The following is a 10564-nucleotide window of genomic DNA, read 5'->3' on the forward strand; positions in this document are numbered from 1 at the left end:
GGGCTTGAAGGAAAGTTGGCAGAATCTAGGACTGAAACAATTTTTATAACTCATGGCATTGGGCCTAAAAAGGAGGTTTTTGCGCAACTAAAAGGAGGCTTATTTGGTATTGGACCTAAAAAACTCATAAAAAAGACCAAAAGAACAGATAGAAGGCAACTAGAAAGGTTTCTCAAAAAGTTGATAAGAAGAGTTTGTAATTGGGAGTCCTTTTTGGGATGGGTAATAGGGATGGGTTTTCTGTGAGCATCAGGTGTGGTGTTAGGGTCAGGCTTTCGTCTTAGTGCTGCTATGTTGATTCTCGATTTTTTTTCTGGTTTGTAAAAGTTTTGATTGTAGTTTGGGTTGGTTTTGTTGGGGTTTGGGGTATTCTTGCGTGGTATTCCCAGGTTTGTTGTTTTCTCTCAGGTGATTGCTTATCACCTTTCTTGTATCTTCTTTTTGTTTAATAAAATTTTATTTTATCTTCAAAAAAATAATGCTGGTAAGAAATCATCTTTCGAAGACTTCTCCAAGAATCAATACTATGAATGTAAGGGTTTTGGCCATATTACCTCATTGTAACAAGAAGAATGTTTGTACCTACTGCAAACAACATGGTCACATCATCCCAAATTGTCATGTTCGTCCTATTAAGGGTGCTCACGAAAGACTCAGCCCCATGCTTATCAAGCAACAGAAAAGGCAACTGACACTTTGTCCACTAAGGGGGATTCATCAGACAATGATATTACAATTTCTGTAGGTGAGAGGATTCAACAATTGTTATCATCTACAATCTCTTCTGCTTTCTCTGTTATTGGCTTGTCTAGTAAGTTCTCTAGTTATTGCTTTTCCCCCTCACATGTTTGGATCATTGATTCTGGTGCCACAAACCACATGACAAGAGCCTACCCCAATCAACCAAGTCATCTCACTAAGACTCATGATAAACACATTGTTACTGTCCGATTACTAAGAGCCTACATCCAAATCCGATCAGATTTAAAGACTTGGATTCAAATTCGAATCCTGGACTCAAATCGGATTTGGATTCTAAAATACCAAAAAATTAAAAATTTATTTATTTTCAACTTTTAGATTTAATAAATTAATATAAATATAGCATACTAAGTTTATTATATATAAATTCATATATAATATAATATTATATAGAATATATTTTTTATAATTTTAAATATAATTATATAAAATTTATATATTAAAATTAATAAATATTATAATATAACCAGATTCAGATTTTAATCAAATCGGGTGGAATCAAATCCGAATGACCGAATCCAATTCGATTATTTAATTGGATGTAGATTGTAACATATAAATCCGATCCGATTACATAATTACATCATCTGAATCCGAGATAATTGAATCGGATATCAAATCGTGGCTCGGATTTCCAAGTACCATTGACTGGCCTAATTGGGTTGGTTTCCCTAACACTCGCAGATCTACTTCTGGATGGTGTGTCTTTGTGGGTGATTCCATTATCTCTTGGAAGTGTAAGAAGCAGCAAACTGTCTCCAAATCTTCAACTGAGGTTGAGTATAGAGCTATGTCTTCCGTTTGCAGTGAAATTGTGTGGTTGTAGTCTCTCTTTGCAGATCTTCGTAGTCCACTTCCTACTCCTACTCCTCTCTATGTAGACAACACTAGCGCTATCAAGATTGCATCTAACCCTGTCTTCCATGAGAGGACTATGCACATCAAGGTGGATTGTCATTTCATTAGAGGTCTCTTCACCCTCAAATCTATTTCTCTTCCTCATGTAGACTCGGACATGCAAAATGTTGATATCTTTACTAAGGCCATGACTAGAGCTCGTCGTTTACTCTTTTATAAGGACATGCAAATTGTTGCTATCAAGATTGCTCAAGTCTAGGCATCAGTCTGGGGGGAGTGTGAAGACTCTGAAACAAAATGTACCTTATTAGGATAGTCCCTTTTGTACAGTTCACTATTTTGTGTGGTCCTGTTTACTCTTTTATAAGGGGTTATAAACAGCAACATGAAATGTATCTGTCCTGTTCTCTCTTTCTCTCTTTTCCTTTTCCCTTCTCCTTTCTTTGCATATTGTTTTTTCATGTTAAGACATCATAATCAAGAAAAGAATAGAAGCTGTAACAGTAAGTAGCCAAAAGAAGTGACTTACCTTGTGCTTAAATCTTCTTTTATATCATGAAAAGTGATGTTTGTATTGTTCCTACAGGTAACACTAAGACTTGGCAGACTCCTATACATTACCTGTAACATAAAAACCATAACTTTCATTTGTCACAACAGATACAATGCCTAAAAAACAGGAAGGGCCCCTTGACTGGTTCAACTGTGGCTTAACCATTCAACTGTTGCAAAAATATGGCATCATATATGAAAATCGAAATTCAGAAAAAAAAAAGAAAAGGAAAAGAAAAATAGCAAAAACTGGTGAACCAAGAAATCAGTTCAAATAGTTCAAAGTTCAAGTATGGTTCACATGGTACGGTGAAGCTCCTTTTTGCTAAGCTGATGCTTTTCTGAGGCCATTACCAATGATGGTCCTGGCCATCTAGAATTTTGGAAGAGGTGGATTGGATACAGACCTAGCCCCTAGCAATTTTTTGCAGGACTGTCCACTCTCATACTCAAAACCATGCTCTCACACCTGTCAGCCTAAGATTTTACCGTTGCAGCAGCTCACCAAGCAATGATCCCTTATTTCAATACTTATTTAAATTTAAAAATTAGAATACATTGAGAATAAATGTTCACACATCATATTTATGTTGTACCATAAACCTGCATCCATACCATATTCTGACACTTTTTCTAAAAAGGGGAAGGAAAAATAAGAACTCTCAGCCCCAATCCTACTAAAATAGGTTTGTACACCACAATAATATAAAACTTTCACATATCAAAGAAAAGGTAATGCTAGATCAGTGGCTTAATGGAATATATCTTCACTCTTAACTACGTAGAGCAAAAATTCCAAGTTTATGAGAGCTGAGTCGACGCCTCGACTGGCCAGAGAAATCTGACGGGGAGGATGGACGCCTTCCCCCTGGACATCATCTCCGAGCCTCTCCCCCAACACTTCAAAGCTCCCATGCTAGAGATGTACGATGGGAACTCAGACCTTGACGACCACCTAAAAAGTTTTAGAGCGCTCATGATACTCTATGGGTATTCCGATGCCTTGACGTGCCAGACTTTCCAGGCCACTATTAAGGGGGCCACCTGTCATTGCTTTTCCAGTCTCCCGCCTCAATCGATCAGCTCGTGGGAGCAGTTCGCCAACCTATTCCTTGCTTGCTTCATCAGCAGCAGACAATAACAGAAGAGCGTGGTCTCGCTAATGTCCATCAATCAGGAGCAAGGAGAGAGTCTGCGGTCCTATATCGACTGCTTTAAAAAAGAAGAGCTCGAGGTCCGTGACCTCGATCCCATGGTCCCCATGCACGTTGCTATCAATAGGCTCCGCCCTGAAGTGCTTGGTCACTAAGAACTCGCCGAAAACCAAGACGGAGTTCCTCAAGCAAGCCCAGAAGTACATCACGGCCGAGAAGGCTTCGACCGAAGATTCTCAAGAACGGGAAGTCGAGCGTAACAACGGACCCCCAGAGAAGAAAAGGAAGAGCGGAGACACTGCAACAACAACAACAAGGACAACAAGAAGCTACAGGCCTCGGCTCTGGCTTACGGTCAATATACACCACTCAAATCAACCAGGACCCAGATCTTGATGTAGGTTGGTGAGGATTCTCGTTGCCAACTTCGTGGTAAAGAGGATTCTCGTTGATAGTGGCTCCTCGACTGACGTCCTCTTCTATGAAGCGTTTGAGAAGATGAAGATAGCGCCCGAGCGCCTCCAACCCACCGACGCTCCACTAGTCAACTTCTCCGGGAACGTGGTAAGACCGGAGGCTAGGATCACCCTACCCGTCACGGTAGGAACCGAGCCACGGTAGGTGACGAGGATGAACGAGTTCCTAGTCATAAAGATCGACTCGCCATACAATGCCATCGTGGGGAGACCGACCCTCCATGCACTCAAGGCAGCCACGTCCTACCACCTCGCCCTCAATTTCTCCACCGAACATGGTGTCAGTGTCGTTCGTGGAGACTAGCAAGCCGCCTACCAGTTCTATGTGGCAGCACTGAAGGGCAAGAACAAAGAAACCCTATCACTGGAGGCCTCGACCTCAGGGAGGAGCCAGCGAGTCGAGGCCAGCCGACCGAGGACCTCATCTCAGTTCGCCTGGATGAGGCCGATCCCAACAAGACAGTCTGCATTGGGCCCAACCTTCCCCTTGAATGCCTATCCGAACTGGCTGAGTGTGGACTTGAGCTCTAAGCCAGTTTGACAAAAGAAGAGGAACTTTGTACTGGAAAGTTGGAAGGCCATAGGAGAGGAAGTTGACAAGCTACTTGGTGCTAACTTCATCCGAGATGTACATTACCCTAAATGGTTGTCAAATGTGGTTTTAGTGAAGAAAGCTAATGGGAAGTGGCGGATCTGTATTGACTTCATAGACCTCAACCGAGCTTGCCCAAAGGACAGTTTTCCTTTACCGAGGATAGACCACCTCGTTGACGCCACTGCAGGGTACGAGCTACTTAGCTTCATTGATGTCTTCTCCAGATACAACCAGATAAAAATGCACCCTGTATACGAGGAGAAGACCTCGTTCATCATTGAACACGACACCTACTGCTACAGAGTGATGCCCTTTGGGCTTAATAACGTGGGAGCCACATACCAACTCCTCGTCAACAAAGTGTTCAAGAACCAGATGGGGAGAAACGTCGAAGCATATGTAGATGATATGGTGGTGAAGAGCCTGCGCACCGAAGCACACACCTCGGATCTAGCCGAGACCTTTGACACCTTGCGGACGTTCAACATGAAACTTAACCCTAGCAAGTGTTCCTTTGGCATCACCTCGGGCAAATTCTTAAGCTTCGTTGTGACTCAAAGAGGCATAGAGTCTAATCCTGACAAGATATAGGCCATACTTGACATGACACCTCCTTGGACGGTGAAGGAAACAAAGAGGCTCACTGGCCAAATAGCTGCTCTCAACCGCTTCATGTTGAAGTCAGCTGAACGCTGCCTCCCTTTCTTCTACGCCATCAAGAAACTAAAAGATTTCCAATGGACGGAGGAATGCCAGCGTGATTTTGATGAGCTCAAAGTATACCTCGCCTTACCTTCCCTCCTTGCTCGGCTGACACTAGGTGAAACATTACACTTGTACCTATCGATAGGGGACAAGGCCATCAACTCGGTCTTTGTGAAAGACGACGGGAGACAGAGGCTGATATACTATGTTAGCAAGGTCCTCTGCGATGCTGAGACCAGGTACCCCGAAGTAGAAAAGTTGGCCTTCGCCCTTGCAATCTCGGCCAGGAAACCCAGTCCGTACTTTCAAGCTCACACCATTGTGGTTCTGACGAACCTACCCCTTAAAGCTGTCCTCACCAAGCCCGAGACCTTGGAACGCTTGACTAAGTGGGCCGTCGAGCTCTCTGAGTTCGACCTCAAGTACTAGCCGAGGCCTGCAATCAAAGCACAAGCCTTGACAGATTTTGTAGCAGAATGCACCTTCTACCGAGCCCTCCATCGAGCCCTGAAAAATGAAGCAGAAAAAGGGGATAAGTCGAATGAGGGGCTCAGCCCATGTGGAGGCTTTTTGTTGACAAGTTGTCCAACGCCAAAGGAAGTGGAGCAGGCCTCATCCTTCTCACCCGAGATGATGTAGTAATAAAATATGCGCTGAGATTTGACTTCCCAACATCCAACAACGAAGCCGAGTACGAGGCCCTCCTTGTTGGACTACAGCTCGTCAAGGACCTCAGCTCCCAGCATATCGAAATTTTCAGGGATTCACAACTGGTGGTGAATCAGGTTAATGGGGAGTACGAAGCTAGAGAGCAGAGCATGGAAAAGTACCTCGCCAAAGTCCAGGAGCTGGTTCGCCATTTATAATGCTACTCTTTGCAGAAAGTCCCGCAAGCTAAGAACACGAGACCCGATGCCCTTTCTAAGTTGGCAAGTACCTCGGACGCAACCCTTAGTGGCACTGTTCGCATAGAGAAGTTACCTCGATCATCTATGGAAAAGGCCCAGGTCCTCCCGGTTGAGGTTGAACCATCATGGATAGACCCTATCATCAACTTCCTCTTGACCGAGCAACTGCCCGGCGACAGAAACTAAGCTAGACGACTCTGGCGTCAGGCAACCCATTACACTCTGCTCGAAGGAAAGTTGTATAGAAGATCCTTCACCGTACCATACCTCTGATTCCTTCGTCTGGAAGAGGGTGAGTATGTGCTATGAGAAATTCACGAAGGCATCTACGGCAACCACGTCGGCGGCCGCACCCTGGCTCAAAAGGCACTAAGGCAGGGGTATTTTTGGTCAGTTCTTTAGGAGGACGCAATCGAGATAGTACGAAGATGCGACAAGTACCAGAGACATGCTGCCTTGTGCCACTGGCCAACCACAACCCTCTCAGCTCTCAGCAGCCCCTGGCCCTTCGCCAAATGGGGGATGGACCTCCTCGGCCCCTTCCATCAAGCAACGGGGGTCAGAAAGTACCTCGTCGTCGCTGTTGACTATTTCACTAAGTGGGTCGAAGCCGAACCCCTAGCTACCATCACAACTCGAGCAATCCAGAGCTTTTTTTGGAAGAACATCATCTATTGCTTTGGCCACCCCCACATGTTGGTAACCGACAACGAAAAACAATTCGACGATGCTAGGTTTCAGGAATGGTGCACCTCCCTTGGAATTAAGCAGTAGTACACCTCAGTAGGCTATCCCCAGACAAACGGCTTAGTTGAGGACACCAACAGAACTATCTTGGATGGATTGATTAAACCGGGCTAAAGGCCTATAGGCCGACGAATTGAACAATGTCCTTTCGGCATACTGAAAAACACCTCGAGCGACCACAGGAGAAACCCCGTTCGGCCTGACCTACGATACCGAAGCGGTTATCCCAGTAGAGATCGACCAACTGACGCTCCGGATCGAAGCATACAATGAAGCCGAGAACAGTGAAGCACTTAGAACAAACTTAAACCTGCTGAAGGAGACCCGGGAGCAGGCACAAATCAAGGTGGCCGCCTATCGGCAATGGGTGGCCCGCTACTACAACTCAAGGGTGAAGGAGAGGCATTACCGAGAAGGAGACCTCATCCTCAGAAAGGTCATGGTCCCCGAGCCCGTTGTAGGCTAGCTGGGCCCCAATTGGGAAGGTCCCTACAAAGTCAAGCAAGTCCTCGGTCCTGACACCCTTCGCTTGGAACACCTGAATGGAAGACCCATCCCTCGGACATGGAACTCGGAGAATCTCGAGATGTACTACTAGTAATTGTAAATTTTGATGGCCAAATGATGAATGAATAATGCAAATTTCCTCTTCGGATCAATGTTTAGTGTGTGTTCTCACCAAGTCCCCAGGACCCCTCAGCTTCGTCACTGGCCGAAGCGCATAGCCTACCCCGAGGACCATGCGCTCGTGCTAGACCATCGTCAGGGCACATAACTCCCCTCGAGCCAGTATCGAACACTCAATCTTAACACCTCGCGAAACGGAGATACACCAGGACGGCCGAGGCATCGTACGCCTGACTACCTGCCTCGGCGATGGATGGCCTCTTGGTCTTATGTACTTAGCACAATGAAAGAAAGACAGCAATCCCGACTAATTCGGCGGTTCACCTCGGCTAGAGACCCCGGCCTTCCCGGCAGGTCACCTCGGCCTTGCCGTAGTAACCACTTGGGAAAGAAATAGGCCAGGCGAATTGCACCTTTGTCTCGGTCTCTCCCCCATACTTCGACTGGCCACCTCGGCCTTGCCTAAGTAAACACTTGAGAGAAAACGAGTCAGGCAAGCTGCACCTCGGTCGCACACCTCTTGCCTTGGCCCCGACCCCCCAACTACCTAAAACGAGCCTTTACGTGCCATTTTTTGACTTATGGTCTCTTTGATGGGAGGGGCAGGGACCCCTTGAAAAAAAAGGGAGAAGAAGAAGAAGAAGAAGAAGAAGAAGAAGAAGAAGAAAAGGGAGAAAACTATGTACAAAAAATGCTCTATTTTCATTCATTTGTCCATATGTAAGCATTTAAAAAAAAGTTTTATGGCCTTGGCGGCCGAACACATTTACATCCAAAAGAAAAACAGAAAACACAACAAAAGGGAAAAGCAGCTAGGCTTTACCACCAGCTGGGGGGAGGGCAAAGTCCTCGGCTCCATCAGCGGCCTCGACTGCATCAACGGGTCTATCGAGGACCTCAACACTCTCTTCGGGGGACTCTGGGTACACATGCAGCCCCTCAACATTGAAGTCTGGCATCACTTGCAAAATTGCCTTCTTGGTGTCCTTGATGCCGTCCAGGTAGGATGCAGTAGTGTAGTCAGCGAGGCTTTTCTGGTACTCCACCGACTGCTTCCAAATCTTGACGGTCTCAGCTGCTCATTCCTCGGCTTCTGCTACTCGCTTAGCGGCATCCAATGCAACTCCGTCGAAATGGGCCCGATCCTCCTCGGACTTCTTGAGGGCCTCCTTCATGCAGTCGACCCGAGCCTTCTCCCCCTTCAAGTCGTCCTTCAGCGTCTACCGGAGCTCTTGCTCTTCCTTCAGGGCTGCCTTGGTCTCGTCTCGGCTGCTCTCCACCTTGGCCACCTTCACGACAAGCTTCTCGTTGATCTTTTCAAGCCGGATGAGGTATTCGTAGAAGTGCTCCACTCGGTCCCCCATACCGACGAAGTGACGGCAGACCTGCACCGAGGAGAGCACCATTAGTAAAGCAAACGGTGAATCATGAAGACACAAAATACGAGAGGAAAAAAGCTTACCTTGGCCAAGTGGGTGAGGCCATCGTCGCGAACGCACAGAGGGTCACTCTGCATCATCTCAAACCAGTCCCGCAGAAGGACCGCCTCGCTCACTAGGGCCTTGCTGACCCCCTTCTCGGAGATGGAGTCCCCCTCGCGGATTTGCCACCGGGGATGAAACACCCGAGTGAGGTGCTCAGCTTCCCTGGCCTGGTCTTGTGCGGACGCGGGGGCGGACGAAGGCCCTACAGGACACCCCTTCATAGGGGGCATCTTTGCTACAGAATCCTTGGCAGAATCTTTGTGCGCCAACTTCTTCGACGGCCGATCCTGCGAAGCCTCCTCAGCCAGCCTTTTCTTCTCCTCCTCAACCAGCTTCTTCCCTCGGTCCCCTTGGCCGGCTAGGACTTGCTGTGGGTTGGCCCCCTAGTGGGAGCAGGCACCTGATCACCCCTCACGGGTGCTACCTCGGTAGACCTCTTCGGCGCCTACCCTCTTGGCGTACTGCCCCCTTGGGCCTTCTTCTTTGCACGAACGCTCTCTAGCAACAACTTCTTTGCGTCCATGGGAACCACTACAAACAAGCAAAAAACACAAGTCAGTAAACTGCTGAAGACGAGGGGAATGTGTTAAGAGACTATAGGACCTCTCCTACCGATGGGGGTAGGGCTGAGCCCAACGAACACCAAAGGAAGCTCCTCCTCCACCAAAGGCTTGGCCTTGACTTTCCCTAGTATCAATTGGTGGGCTATGTTAGCGGCCTCCTCGTTCTGAAGTGTGGAGGGGTACCTCTCCACTGTCGTACATGCCTCTCCCCACCTCAACTTGAATGACCAATTCTTGGGGCCAGAAATGTTAAAGAACTTGTCCATTCGGTTATGGATGGACGAGGGGTTGTCAATTGGTTTACCCCTCCGAGGCTGAAGATAATACATGCCAGACTCGAATGTTTGCTTCCTTGGGATGAACTTGGCGCAGAACAACTTAGGTGTCAGCTCTACGTCTTGAAGCCGAGTCACTACCAGCATAGGAACCATGGTTCGAAGGGTGTTGGGGACAAGCTGGCTGATGGTGATCCCGTACCACCTCAGCAACTCAGAAATTAGAGGGTGAAGGGGGAACTTAAGGCCAAACTCTAGGAAGTGTTGGTATACATATATCTCCCCCTCCTTGGGAGTCCACGGCCGGTCACCGACATCGGGTACTCTAAGTGAGTAGGACCGAGGTATGTAGAACTGCCTGGCCAGAGCCTTCACTTGATCCACGTCCCGAGTACTGTCAAACTCCGAATGCGGCAGATTAGCTAGGGCCACCCCTTGGGTAATGCACTCTGCCGCCGCCCTTGGGTTGAGCTTAGGGAGCTGCTCCCACTTGTCTAGAGGGGACCCTTCCGGCTCCCTCAGCGTTACGGATGCGGCGCTCTCACAGGTAGGGTCACTACCTCGGCCACTGCCCTCGGCACCCCCAGAAGCCACCCTTCCTTTAGCACCTCCACCTCTCGCCGAGGGGAGACCTCAGTAGCCAACGACCCCAAATTGGAGCTAAGAGAAATGTGAATTTGAGAACTCCCCTGTGAAAGGTTAGGAAGCTCATAACACTCAAGGCCTGAATCGGAAGAAGACATTGGGACGAGATGTTACCCAAAGACGAGGACTAAAGGAAACAAGACGAAGTGTGTTAGCCAAAGGCTCTGGAGTGGAAATCACTTGATAGCAAGGGCGCCTAAAGTCAAATGACAA

At 47.5% G+C, this 10564-nt stretch overlaps 1 protein-coding gene across 1 annotated transcript in view; it reads right to left on the reverse strand.

The window, feature by feature from the left end:
• LOC148790351 (uncharacterized) overlaps nt 1-2305 on the reverse strand; it is a 43821-nt gene extending 41516 nt beyond the window's left edge. Inside the window, exon 1 of the mRNA XM_088890928.1 lies at nt 2150-2305. Coding sequence (XP_088747054.1) covers nt 2150-2268 — 119 coding nt within the window. The 5' untranslated portion in view covers nt 2269-2305. The remainder of the gene's footprint in view (nt 1-2149) is intronic.
• Nucleotides 2306-10564: the final 8259 nt, after the last annotated feature.

Source organism: Nelumbo nucifera, chromosome 7 (assembly GCF_055504915.1).
Source record: "Nelumbo nucifera cultivar China Antique chromosome 7, China Antique-T2T, whole genome shotgun sequence".
Taxonomy (NCBI): Eukaryota; Viridiplantae; Streptophyta; class Magnoliopsida; order Proteales; family Nelumbonaceae; genus Nelumbo; species Nelumbo nucifera.